Source organism: Pinus tabuliformis, chromosome X (genome assembly GCF_031772625.1).
Source record: "Pinus tabuliformis cultivar Carrire ecotype Pingquan chromosome X, CPIR1, whole genome shotgun sequence".
In the NCBI taxonomy this organism is placed as follows: Eukaryota; Viridiplantae; Streptophyta; class Pinopsida; order Pinales; family Pinaceae; genus Pinus; species Pinus tabuliformis.
In genome coordinates, this window is record NC_142308.1 from 1,714,373,655 (window position 1) to 1,714,388,285 (window position 14,631).

Below are 14,631 nucleotides of genomic sequence, written 5' to 3' on the forward strand. Positions count from 1 at the left end.
CAGTCTGGTTATGTGGAAGGGAGGCAAATCCTAGATAATATTATTTAGGCCCACGAGGTTGTTCACTCTCTCACTAGCAAAAAGCAAGCCGGTATGATTATGCAATTAGACATTGCAAAAGCGTATGACAAGGTGAACTGGATTTATATCAAAAAGGTCCTTTCCGCTTTTGGGTTTGACCATGACTGGATCAAATGGGTTATGGCTTTGGTTACTTCAACCAACTTTTCAATTCTGGTGAATGGCTCGCCCTCAGAGATCTTCACTCCTTCCAGAGGCCTCAGACAGGGAGACCCACTCTCTCCCTTTCTTTTTATTCTCATGATGGAAGGATTGGGCCGAACCATTAAAAATGCTAAAGTCTCAGGAAAGATCAAGGGCCTACAATTATCGGAGAACGGCCAAACCTTGACTCATCAACAATTTGTGGATGACACCATGCTGCAGGGTATCCCCATAGTCAAGGAAGCTACAACATACAAAAAAATCTTAAATGACTTTGCCTCGGCTTCAGGTATGGAAGTCAATCTCTCCAAATCAAAAAAAAAATTCTTTAACACTAACATTGCTATTCAAAGGAACATCTCCAGAATTCTGGGCTTCCAAAGGGAGGTCCTCCCTTCAAAGTATTTGGGAATCCCCCTTACGGATAAACCAATGCACAAAAGTATCTGGGAACCGGTGCTCAACAAGATGCAAGACAAGATCAAAAGATGGACCTTTAGAGCGTTGAACCTTGCTGGCAGATTGATTTTGACGAAGGCAGTTCTTCAATCTATCCCCATTTTCTTTTTATCAGCCCTGCCAGCTCCCAAAGGGGTCTTACAGCAATTCAGGAACATTTAGAGAGACTTTCTCTGGGGCAAGGAGGAAACCAGAAAGAAATGGGCCCTGGTTTCTTGGGATAAAATTTGTAAACCCAAAAGTCATGGAGGCCTAGGCTTAGACGATCAAGAGATTCTAAGTAATGTTTTAGGAGCCAAACTCTGGTGGAGATGGGTTAAAGAACCAGGGGCGCATTGGGCTAAAACCTAGAAAGAAAAATATGCAAGCTCCTGGCAAACGAGTGATCTTATCAGAATGTCAAGAAACATAAAAGGCTCTCACATCTAGAATAAAGCCTAGGATAACAGGAGCCTAGTACAAAACAACAGCTTCTGGGAAATCAGAGCAGGAGAACAAGCTCTCTTCTGGGAAGATAAATGGCAACAAGAACCAATGTTGTTAAGGGAGGACTTTATGAGCATCAAGCAGGAAACTGATTTCCATGGACTAATAAAAGTTAGGGATTTCTGGAATCTTCCTCATGACACTGAGAAATGGAGAAGCTGGAGGAAAATAGAATGCAGAGAGGACGGCCCCATAAAAGCAAAAACAAAAGAACTCATGAAAATATTAGAACAGAGGAAGATCTTGGTTACAGAGGGGCAGGATCAGTTAAGATGGGGCCAAAACAACGAAGGCATCTTTAACATCAAAGAAGCAAAAAGAATTACCCTTAACCTAGAACCCTGCGTTTTGGCTAAGTCCTGGCAAAAACTTTGGAGCCACCAAGGATGGATGAAGATCAAACTATTTATGTGGTTAGTTCATCACAAGAAAATATTAACTTGGGAGAACATTCAGAAGAGGGGGGTTATGGGGCCTTCTAGATGCCAATTATGTGAGGCTCAAGAGGAGACTATGGAGCATATTCTCAACAACTGCACCTATACCACCTGGTTATGGGATTCTTTCAACATCATTTTTCAACAGACAGACAGAGACAAAGGAAGCATCATTAACACCCTGAACAAGTGGAGAAAAAACTTTTCAGAGCATGAGATCCTTAATTTAGCCTGGACCTTGACACCAAGCTTCATTATCTGGAATGTTTGGAAGGAAAGGAATAAGAGAATTTTCAAGGATGGAAAAACTACTCCTCTTTGCCTGATGGAATTGATCTTAAAGCAGATTAAGGAGACCGTTTCCACCACTGTGCACAGTTATCCCTCGAATCCTCCCACTGCGCTTGAATTGAGAACTCTCAAGCAGCTGGGAATGCAGGAGATCATCCTCAAGGGTCTTAGAAAAAAATAAAGAGTGTTGGAAAGGGAAAAGGAGTACTGGCATCCTCCACCAAAAGGTTATCTGAAATGCAACATTGATGGGGCTTCAAAAAGCAACCCAGGGACTGCAGGTTATGGAGGTGTGTTAAGAGATGAAGAAGGAAAAATAATTTTCATTTTCCACTGTCATTTAGGCAAAGCCACCAACAACATGGCTGAATTAATGGCTTTGGAACAATGTCTAGAGCTTCTTAAACTCAATCACAGCTCAAATGTTCTCATCAAAGCAGACTCCGAGATTTCGATAAATGCAGTTAAGAAAATCAGCTTTGGAACAGCGCCTGAAAGGGTCTCAAAACAATGGAGACTTATACAGGTGTACCAGAGAATCCAAAAACATCTCCAGAGTCTACGAACGGTTAGCTTCAATCATGTTCGGAGGAAGGCCAATAAACTTGCAGATCTACTGGCCAACCTAGGAGTGATTAATCCAGACTGCAGGATCGAAATGAATTGGCAGGAGTTGCCTCCAAGCAGGCTAAAAGCTCTCTGTGATGCTCAAGCTGCAGAGGACAAGGAAATTTTCGATTTTTGGGCACGAGAGGCAGGCTATGATTAAAGCTCTCTTATGCCTGTTCTTACTCTTTTCGGTGGTCGGCTCTTTGAAACAGGGCTTACTCTGCTTGGTGATAACTTCCTTGGGGGAAAGGGAACTTATCTCCTTCGTGTCTGGAATGGCGACACAAGGTTTCATTTACAGTTTCAGAATGTCTCGGCGGCGAGCTCCATTTTCAGTTGCAGCAGTTTGATAGGCTAGAGTGATCCCTCAAAGGAAATTCCACGGCACTTTTCTTTCGGTTCGGAAAACCAGGCATTAAGCGGTTTTCTTTTGATCGCTAGGCTCACAAACGGTAAGTGGTTTTGGTTCGTTGAGAGCGATTCCACTCGGCTCTCAACACGTGGCAGGGGTGGGGGTCGCCTTACCACCCTTCATCGTGCCTTAAAAACCTCGCATCTTGGCTCTCCGATATCTCTCCGCGCCATCCTTTTTTGCGGGGGCAATCGACGGTTAGATCTGGTCGGGCTAGTTTGTGGGGATGCGAGTTTGTTCAATCTTTGAGAGTTAATGATGGGAGGTTTGGCGGACTTTGACTTTGGGTCAACTTGTAATCGCGGGGACAATTTGATCGGTTAGTTTGTCCCTTAGTTTGTTTAGTGGGTCACATCCTTGATAGTACGATCTCATTGGTTTCGTAGGCCTTGAGATTTTCAGGCCTTTTGTACTTATTGTAACTTTACTTTTGGGTTTTTGAAATAGAAGGAAAGTCTCTTGCTTCAGCAAAAAAAAGAATAGACGTGTCTTTTGTGCCTCTAAGCCTACATTAGTTTGCTGGCCGACCTTGACAATTTGTCCATAATAGAAATAAATTCATAATTCCATTTGTACATGTTAGAATAAGATGATCTTTAGATCAATCCTACACCTTTCAGAAAGAGGAATCCAATAAAAATATCCGCTGCCTCATATAAGTTGTCCAAGGTGGAGTTTGGCCCTAGTTGCCAAATTTAACAACCTTATAGGCTTACACTTTATTTTAGAGGATCATCATATTTTGTAAGATTTATAGATGATTACTCTAGAAAATTGTGGGTCTATATCCTAAAAGGCAAAGCCGATGTGTTTAATTTATTTAAACAATTCAGAGTTTTTGTTAAAAAGAGAGTTGGTAGGACAATCAAATGTTTAAGAACAAATAATGGAGGCAAGATTACACCTTTGGAATTTGAGAAATATTGCCAAGAAGTTGGGATCGAAAGACATAAAACCACAGTTTACATCCCAACAAAATGGTGTTGTGCAATGTATGAATGGGACTCTTGTAGAGAGAACAAGAAGCATGCTTAGCAATGCCAATGGATAAAGGCGGTCACTACTTCTTGTTATCTTGTACATCGATAGCCATCATTGCAAAAACTCTAAAGAGGTATGGATAGGTCATCCTTGTGATTACTCAAATTTAAAAAGTTTTGGTCATGAAGCTAATGCTCTTACTCTTATAAACTAGCATTCTAAGTTAGACCCAAAATGAAAAAAATGCCTTGGTTGGTTACGATGATGTAGTTAAGGCATATTTATTGTGGGATCCTACTACCCACAAAATCATCATTAGCAGGGATGTAGTATTTAATGAATCCCTCCTCATTAAATTGGACATTGTAGATGTTGATACGAAACAAGAACAAGCACCACTAAATCAGCAAATTCAATTGAGATTCAACCATCTGCGGAATCTAGGAAGCATGAAGAAGAATCTGATGATAGATAAAGAAGTTGCGGATGTTGAAAAGATTTAGGAAAATGTGGAAATGCCACAACCAACACTAAGGAGATCTACACAGGGCAGAAATCCTCCTAAGAGTTATAATGATTATGTTTCATTTATTGTTTTGATTACTAAAGATGGGGAACCTTCTTGTTATCAGGAAGCAATAGATGGTATTGAAAATGCTAAATGGAAAATAGCAATGAAAGAATAGATGGATGCCTTGGAGAACTTCCAAAAGATAGAAAAGTTGCTGGGTGTAAGTGGGCCTGCAAATTTAAGAAGAGCATCAATGGTAAAGTTGAAAGATATAAAGCTAGACCGATAGCAAAGGGGTAATCTCATATGGAAGGCATTGATTTCTATGAAAAAATTTCACCAGTTGTTAAACTTGTTTATCTTTGCATTGTATTAGCACTAGTTGCTTTACTTGATTTTGACTTAGAACAGTTTGTTAAAACAATGTTTTCACATGGAGATTTGGATGAGGAAATATACATGGAACAACTAGAAGGATTTGTTTAACATCACAAAACAAGGTTTGTTTGCAAGCTCAAGAAGTCATTGTATGGCCTGAAGCAATCTCCCAGGTAATGGTACAAGAAATTTGATTCCTTCATGGTGAGAGAAAATTATACTAGAAGTGAGTATGACCAATGTGCTTAATTCAAAATTTTGAACGATATATTCATTATCCTAGTGTTATATGTTGATGATATGCTTGTTGCAAGCAAAAGCATGGATGGGATCAACAGGTTAAAGGCTCAATTAGAAGGATCTAGAAGTAGCAAAACAAATTGTGGGCATAGAAATATACAAAGACAGGAAAAATGTAAGCTCAAGTTATCACAACATAAATATGTGGAGAAAATACTCCTGAAATTCAATATAAATAATGTGAAACCTATGAATATCCCAATAGCTTCACATTTTAAGTTTTCTTCAAGTTTTTGTCCTAGTAGTGAAAAAGAGAAGGATTTTATGTCTCATGTACCATATCCTAGTGCAGTAGGATGTTTAATGTATTCAATGGTATATACTAAACCAGATATTTCACATGTAATTAGTGTTGACAGTAGTGTGGAAAAAGTCCCGATAAAATCGTCAAAGTCCGATTTTTTGAGCTAGTCGATTTTTTGGCGAATTTTTGGAAAACGAAAAAATCGGGATTTTATCGAAAAAGTCAAGATAAAATCAGGGGTTTTTCCAAAAAATCATGAGCGAGGTAGTTTTTTTAATGACTTTTTAATTATTATTTTTTTTAATTGAGATTTTATCAAAAAAGTCAAGATAAAATCAGGAGTTTTTCTAAAAAATTGTGAGTGAGGTAGTTTCTTTAATGACTTTAAAAAAAAAAGTGAATATTTTTGTATTTTTTAAATTTTGTTGACTTTTTCAAAAACCTCCCAATTTTAACGACTTTTTCAATTTCTAGATCCTAGCCGATTTAATCCCGACTTCGACTTTTTCCACGTGGGTTGACAGTGGATATATGGCAAATTCAGAAAGAGAGAATTGTAAAGTAGTTAAATGGGTGCTTCGGTATTTTAAAGGCACAAGTGATTATTGTGTCACATTTACCGTTGTGGTGATTCTGTCTAGGGCTATGTTGATTTAGATTTTGTAGGCGAATTGGGCAAGAGAAGGTCTACTTCAGATTACGTCTTCACTCTTGCGGGAGGATTTATTAGTTGGATGTCAAAGCTTCCAAAAATAGTTGTTTTTGTTGAGAAATCTAGGGCATAGAGATTAAGTGATTTCTCTTTGATTAGTAATTGTTTGTGAATGCTTTTTACTTTCTTAGATTAGGATCTTCCTTTACTTAGATTATTAGTGTTCTTTTTCATCAAACAACTACCAATGCATAAACCATAAAGAGACAAGAGACACAAAATATAGGCTATCAGTCAGGGCCAAAGCCTCTCACTCTTGAGAGGAAAACTCAAACAAATTCTTCTTCTTATAGAGATTCCAATTGACGAATACCAAGACCAAGACCCTTGACCTATTTGCCACTCCAAGACCAAGACACAAGTTCCCTTGATGATAGTCAACCTGTGAAAATTTGGAAGACCCAAATTTCTACTGCAACAATTGATTAAGCATCTTCTATTTGTTAAATTATTGAACAAATTATTTACTGCATCCTACAGCAAATACCGAAACTAATACACTGCAGCCTTCACCAATTAAATTAAATGTGGAAACAAGAAACTGAGCAAGAAAGAAATACACAACACATGACACTGTTATTTTTGAACAAACGTCCCCGGAAAAACCCAATGCGAGAAAATCAGTGTAGTAGCTGAGGGTTTGTATTATTAAGTCGTAGTATTCTAAATACAATTCGTTGTATGCCCAACTGGCTATCCGATATAGAGAGAAATTGGCAAAAAGGTTTGTGAGAGAAATTTCACATTGTTTTGGGAGATTCAATTCTGATCAAGGGCTTGTTGACTGGCCCCACGTTGCCTCTATGCAGCTTCTGCGTCAACCCTACGCAAAATTGTGTCACTCTGGCTAGGCTCTGCGTCAATCCCTCTTCTGACCTCCTGTTGATTGGAAACTCGATCTCCAGGCCTTACGGTCTCACACCCTGGCTTCTTGCACTGAATCTCGTCTCTCCTAGTTGGAATTCGAACTCCCTCTGAAGCTCAATGTTGCCTCTGCGTGGCACTACGTTGCCTCACTGAACTACTCTCTGCCTTCTCTGCCTTGCACTCCCCAGATCTAGAAATCTTCCTCCAGTCTACTATCACTGCCCATCACTGCAAGAAATCACCTTGATCGATTCTCTAGCAACTGTTGTGCTACCCTTTCTGAGAAATTCGATCTCTTGATCTCTCTCCGATGTATTTTCCAAATGCCCATCGAATTCCTTCTTATAATCCTCCAGTTGAGTAATCAATAGCCCAAATTAGATTCTAATCAATGGCTCAGATCAATTGGATTCGATCTCCGTCTTCTTTTAGAAGTTTCACCTTCAGTTTGATTAATACCCTTTAATTATTTTAATTTCCTAAGTTTAGACTAAGGCATCCATTAAAATAACTAATTATTTTAATAAAACTGTCTCTGGGTGGAATTTCCCAAAACGATTTATGGGTATTGTGGAATACATGTGTCCAAGCCTCCCTGCAAATTTGGAGGCTTAGAGCACATTCGATGCTACCAGAAATCAACACTCCCTCTTATCGAGGATTGTGCTCTAGTAATGCAACCTGCTAAAGCATCACTCAGACTTTGTAACATCTACCTCTACGCTGCTGATGTCTGACATCACTGCCCATCAACTACCACAAATGTTGCATCTGTATTGTTCTGACCCTGCCACTGCCAACACTACATCTATACTGCAACCCTCATAAGTTCTGCATTTGTGCTATTACTGGCACTTCTACTGCCAGCACTGCATCTGCACTGCACCTTCTCCAACTATTGTTGCTACTGCATTAGCAATGGAAAAGCATCCAAAATTACTGAATAGGTGTTCAGCATGATGCATCTGTTGTCTGAGTTCTAACTATTGCTAGTCTATGCATTGATCCTCTGAAGCCTCTGCGTTGTTATTGACTCTGCACTGTGCCAAGTGCACTGCTGCCAACTCTACTCTGCGCTGCTCAGTTTCTGGCGCTCCTAGCCATTACAACTGTCACTCTGGCACTCCTCTACACCAACTGACACTAGTCCATCCTGCTACTTCTGATCTAGGCTCTCGTAACAAGGTATTCATCCGAGAGGTGGACTCCTCAAGGATCCTACCCATCTGCAGTTCTTTTGAAATACAATACTAGATCACCCCACCTCTCCCCTAGAGGTATCTGGGCAATCATGGCAACTCCTCCTCCTCGATCTTTGCGGATGCAGCCTTCGAATCATGCTTCTCATCCTTGTCCTTCTTCTTGAGAGGACACTGTGTAGTGTAGTGACCAAATTCACCACACCGGAAGCACTTGATCTTCGAGACGTCCTTCTTCTACCTCTGTTGCTCCTACTGCCCCTTGGATGCAAGGGTTGCATTCTCTTCCTCCTCCTTGGGCTTCGTCCCACTGTTGCTATTGCTATCAAGTTTGCACTTGACTAAGTCTCTCCTCATCTCTTCCTGCTGAAGAGCAGCCCACATTCCTTCCCAATCTAACAATCTCTCTTTGCCCAAGATACTCTAGACAAACACTTGCCATTCTTCTGAGACTGAATTCAGGGTCAGCCTAACCATCTCGGTAGCCTGAGGTGTTGACCCCACAGTGACCAACGAATCTTGGATTTCCTAAAGCTTCATTAGGAATGGATCAATGGGTTCCCCCTTCTGCATCTACATGGATCTCATCTTCTACTCCAAGTACATCTTCCGCTGCTCGGAAGATCCTTCGTATAGCGTAGCCAATGCTTCCCACATCTGCCAGGCAGTATCCTTGTCGACAATGTGACACATTACGTGATCTCTCACTCCGTCGAGGATCAATCGCTTGGCCTTTTCCATCTCACCCTTGTACTTCTTAAGTAGATCTGGATCCACGGGTACAACTACCACACTGTCGACATAGGTTTTGAGATTGTGCTCATCTAGAATACATGAGATCCTTGCCTTCCAAATCACATAGTCGGATGTACCATCCAATCGATCCTGATCTCGCAACCCATTAGCTGCCATCTCTACCAACGAAATGTCGAATTGCCTCCTCTCTCCTTTGCGTAGCACTAGGCTAGCCTACGCACTCCCTGCTGGAGATAGTAGATCTGCTCTTCTCTGTTGTTGCTCAACAATAGAGAAATTAAATTCCCTGGCTAGGAATTCTCTGAGGAAGAAATTCCCTCAACAGTGTATCCTTCTTCCTTCTGACGCTTTTCTGCCCCAGCAACTGCTACAAAAAACTGCGTCTCACTAGAAAATTGCTCTGCGCTAGTGCTTCTATGTTGCTCCCTCTGACACTAGCAAAATCGATTTAGAAATCTTTCTCTCTATCAACTCACTCAAAGAAAGATTTTCTCACGAAAATTTTGCCCTCCTAGCCTGGACTGCGCAATTTCTCTCGGGATTCGATTTGTTGCCTACGCAGCACTTCGACTTCTCTCCTTCTCTTTAGCGTTGGGCTCTTCCGGCTCTTCTCTCTTGCTTCACCTACGCTCTGATACCATGTGAAAATTTGGAAGACCCAAATTTCTACTGCAGCAACTGATTAAGTATCTTCTATTTGTTAAATTACTAAACAAATTATTTACTGCATCCTACAACAAATACCGAAACTAATACACTGCAGCCTTCACCAATTAAATTAAATGCAAAAACAAGAAACTGAGCAAGAAAGAAATACACAACACATGACACCGTTATTTTTGGACAAATGTCCCCGAAAAAACCCAATGCGGGAAAACCGGTGCAGCAGCTGAGGGTTTGTATTATTAAGCAGTAGTTTTCTTAATACAATTTGTTGGATGCCCAACTAGCTATCCGATATAGAGAGAAATTGGCTGAAAGGTTAGTGAGAGAAATCTTACATTGTTCTGGGAGATTCGATTATGATCAAGAGCTTGCTAACTGGCCCCATGCTGCCTCTACATAGCTTCTGCGTCAACCCTACACAAAACTGCATCACTTTGATGGGGCTTTGCGTCAATCCCTTTGCTGACCTCCTGCTGACTGGAAATTTGATCTCCAAGCCTTCCAATCTCACACCCCGGCTTCCTGCATTGAATCTCATCTCTCCTAGATGGAATTCGAACTCCCTCTGAAGCTTTGCGTTGCCTCACTGAATTTCTCTCTGCCTTCTCTGCCTTGTACTCCCCAGATTTGGAAAGCTTCCTCTAGTCTACTATCCCTACCCCTCACTGCAAGAAATCACCTTGATTGATTCTCTAGCAACTGTTGCGCTGCCCTCTCTGAGAAATTTGATCTCTCTCCGATGTATTTTCCAAATGTCCATTGAAGTCCTTCTTATAATCCTCCAGTTGAGTAATCAACGGCCCATATTAGATTCTAATCAATGGCTCAGATCATTTGGACTCGATGTCTGTCTTCTTCTAGAAGTTTCACCCTCAGTTTGATTAATACCCTTTATTTATTTTAATTTCTTAAGTTTAGACTTAAGCATCCATTAAAAATAATTAATTATTGTAATAAAACTATCTCCGGGTGGAATTTCCCAAAACGATTTCTGGGTATTGTGGAATACATGTGCCCTAGCCTCCTTCAAATTTTGAGACTCAGAGCACATCTGATGCTACCAGAAATCAACACAGCCTTGTACTCCTTCCTTTGTCTCGGCTCTTCTTCCACTTCGACCTTCTTTTGCTTCAAACCTTCGGCCTCCTAGAATTAGGTCTGCAATCCTAATTCAAAAATCTTAAATTGCACATAAGACCTTTTCTTATGCCTTGATTTACTTCGCTTGTGATGGAGCTTGACTCGGCCTTCCTTAAAACTTTAATCTGGTTACCTTGGAACTCAACCTTACTGCAGCAGATGGTCTCCTCTTTCTTCGCACATGTGACAGCAAGACCACCCTAAAACAGACCCAAAACCTGAAGCTTAGAACTTCGCTGAACTTCCTTCTCCTTTCGCTGATCTTTAGGCTTCCTCATTGTACTTCGCACTTCAAACTATATGATAACCAAAAAATTTATCTCAGAAATGATGCCGAGCAGCCCTATTTATAGTTGTTTCCCTGTCAAAATAAGCCGACTTGTTGGAGGGTGAGTCGACGTGTCATTTGGAGGAGATCTTTATTCTATTTTGTAGCCGACATGAAGGAGAGGTCTTGTGCTTGTCTTGGAGGGCTTTTCATACCTATTAAATGACTCATATAAAATGTAACATGCCCAATAAGGGTCCTTCTTACATGACATAGACTCAAATTGACTTTTATGACTAGATGACAAATCCTAAAGGCTCACAAAGGGAACAATCACTAAAATAAAATTCCTTGCTCACAAAACCCATGAGACAAGCATTACAATAATAATTTATTTTTCTTCTTTTCATCAATTTCTTAAAATCACAATTATACATGTCATTATGAAGACCCAGCCTAGTGAATTTTTTCAACAGTTTTATCCACAAATAAGGCAGTATATATCGTTGTCTCACATGCATGCAAGGAGGCACTTTGGTTAAAGGGTATTTGGGTGAATTTGGACAAATGCAAGACAATGCAAATGTATTCTATGATAGTCAAAGTGCTATTCATTTGGCTACAAATCCAACTTATCATAGTAAGACTAAGCATATTGATATTAAATACCATTTTGTAAGATAAGTTATTGATGGAGGTGGAGTAGCTCTTAAGAAAGTCCATACTCAAAAAAACTGTGCAGACATGTTTACAAAACCAGTACTGTTAGAGAAGCTAGAGTGGTGTTTGGCTTCTCTTGGCTCATATAAAAGGTGATGAATGGGTTTGGACAAGGTATCAGGTAAATTGTTGTCAAAATGGAGATTGTTGGAATTGTGAAAACAATTAGAAAGAAAACTTTTGTTCTAAAAACCAAAATTTACTTCAAATAATTAATTTTCATAATTTGCGTAACAATGGTTGTTCATGTAACGAATGTAATGGTGCCAAGTTTGATATAGATCTATGGACCTAAGAGGATGCAATGTTGTTACTGTAAGCCTGACCTGAGAACATTGTAATTTTGTTCCTTGAGCAATAGAATACTGATACCTTACCCTATGGATGTTTGCTTGACACACTATCAGGATTTCACCATGTAAATAAATAGTTGTCTTGGCTGAGTGCTTCTGTATTGTCTTCTCTGTAATGTACTTTTAATTCAAACTCTTAAATACCAGCATTCAGATAAAGGTGCAATCTTGTTTCTAATCATGTTTTCTATTCACAGAAAACAAATAAATACTAGAAAATAAAAGTATCTTCCTCAAACACGAAGTATACAGAGCACATAATTCCCGTAGCATGTCAGCCCCCAAATATTCCCTGAGATCGGGAAATAAATACTCTACGCGTAGGCACCCTTCAGAGAATACTCAATACAAATATAGCAACAATTCAATCGAATAATCAGAATTAGAAAAACACATTACCTGGATGAAAAGGAGATCAGGATGTTGCAGATCCGAGCGGATATCGTGGATAAGTCTCTCGAGGTTCTGTTTATAACTATTAGCATCCTGATCAGATCCTGCATCACTTTCGCCTTGATACCACAGAATTGCTCTCAAAATGCCTCCGTGATTGAGAGCTGCCTTAGTTCTAGTTATCATGTTCTCATAGAGTGAGCTGCCCTTTTCCCATTCTTTGATCGCAGTACCTCCAATGGCACAAGGAACCAAACCAATACGTGTCTTTTCGGGATCTTTACTGTGCTTCAATATAGTGTTTGCAAAAATCATTCCGGGGCCTGTGCCGCACATTTTTCCTGCATTGAACATTAATAAGAAGCAGAAATACCAAATGGTTAGGCTTAACTTGAATCCTAGTTCATATATATATACACAGAGTGCCACACATACTTACGTTCATCTATATCCGCATGCAGAGGTTCACGGGCTTGCTCCCACTGAAGATGTGAATTGAGCCTAAAAATTGAAGGGTCTGGTTGGCATTCATCAGTAATGAAATGGTCCCAATGAGAATTATAGACTCCTCCCCTGCCCGCCATGTTGCTTTGTCCTGAGAGAACGAAGATATCCATTCTCTGCTTTAACAGGTTTAGCCGTTAATTATGCCGGCGTTAATTATTAGACCGAATGTGTCTGCAGAGGTGCTTTATCCCCCTCAAACGGCGGTTCTCACAATGTTTTTCATATCTGCAGAATTTGTTTTATGCTGTTGCTTTTTTTCAAATGCTCGTGAGCACCACATATTTTTCCTCTCACACTTCGGCAATTTTATAACTTTAACAATGTTCACTTTATGCCCGTTGTTGTACACATTTTATAAATTTATATCAAATAAAACTATGAAGGTTCTCCCTTAATCTACTTTGCTTTGGAATTATTTTTAACATATTTAATTTAAATTTTTTATTTACCAGCCTAGATCTATCTAATTTCAGATCTATTATGTTCGAGAGAGATTTTGGGTATGGAATTTGAGGAAAGGTTTGCACCTAGAAGGATTTTATCCCTCTCTGGGCATGATAGATTCGAAGTTAGATGAATCTAGGTTGGTTCCAGTTGAGGGCAACAATGACACATTTTTAGATTATTATTATTATGTAAATGTTTGAGATAAACTTCATACTTGAAATTTACATCATGTTTTCTTTGTTTGACATGACAATATCATTCTCTTCTTTAATTTTGTTTTTGTTGCTTGTCTTGAATGGTTTGTACGCGCTTGGATGCTTTGAGTGTTTTGTGTGTTTATATGTTTAGATTTTAATGGTAATGTTTGTGAATGTTATAATTGTTGTGTTATATTTCTATATGTATATGTAATTGTTTGTTACTAATTAGTTGGTGATGAAGAAGGGAGACAATCTTGTTAATAGTTTGCAAGAGAGCACATATAGTTCATTTAATTTTAGGCATCACAACTTTTGACAATTAGGTATCACAAGATTAGTGACAATACCTTTGGTAAAGAAGAGAATTTCAAATTAAAATTGTTGATTATGAATACTAGGCTCATACCTAGTGTTTTGCAAATCGATCTCTTGTTGACCAGGCCAAGACATAGTAGGGCCGAGATCAATGAAGAGAAACTAATTGTTGTTAAAGGGTCAATATTCTTGAAACTCATCTCAGTATGGACTCGAGATTTATGAAGTATCTTCTCTGTGAGAGTATTTGAGATTTCATTATGTAGCAACTGGTGCAAAATTGTAGACTTCATATGATGCGACAAAGTCATATATATGAAGGATATACAGGAAGTTAAACTAGGTAAAAGAACATTGATACACCAGAAGGCAATCCAGGTAAAATAACATTGCTAGCAGCCTGAAGGAATTTCTATGGTTTATTGGTCATCTCTAGTGGAAGAAAGTGACATACATCTGCTGAAGTGAAGGAATGTAAGTATGGACTATAGTTGATAAGAAATTGAAATTGTGATAGATTGATAAGTTCTAGGGATATGGATGTTGACCCTTGCAAAGTATGATTAAGGAAACCCTCATTGTTGTTGAAAGAAGTCCTAAATATTGGGAATGACAGATGGGAAAAATGATCTTGTAGCTTAATTTTAAGAGGGAGCTGACTTTTCTTGAAAGATGAAGCTGACAAAGTGGATGGATGAAGCCTATGGATTAAGAAGGGGTTGATCATTTTCAAAGATACGTATTTTGTGTCTTTC

The 14,631-nt window shown here is 39.4% G+C and overlaps 1 protein-coding gene across 1 annotated transcript in view; it reads right to left on the reverse strand.

Annotated features, from left to right (window-relative positions):
- LOC149146604 (putative carbohydrate esterase At4g34215) overlaps positions 1-13,211 on the reverse strand; it is an 84,762-nt gene extending 71,551 nt beyond the window's left edge. Inside the window, exons 1-2 of the mRNA XM_089449429.1 lie at positions 12,847-13,211; positions 12,414-12,748 (exon numbers count right to left, since the gene is read on the reverse strand). Of these exons, the coding sequence (XP_089305555.1) occupies positions 12,414-12,748; positions 12,847-13,024 (513 nt within the window). The 5' untranslated portion in view covers positions 13,025-13,211. The remainder of the gene's footprint in view (positions 1-12,413; positions 12,749-12,846) is intronic.
- Positions 13,212-14,631: the final 1,420 nt, after the last annotated feature.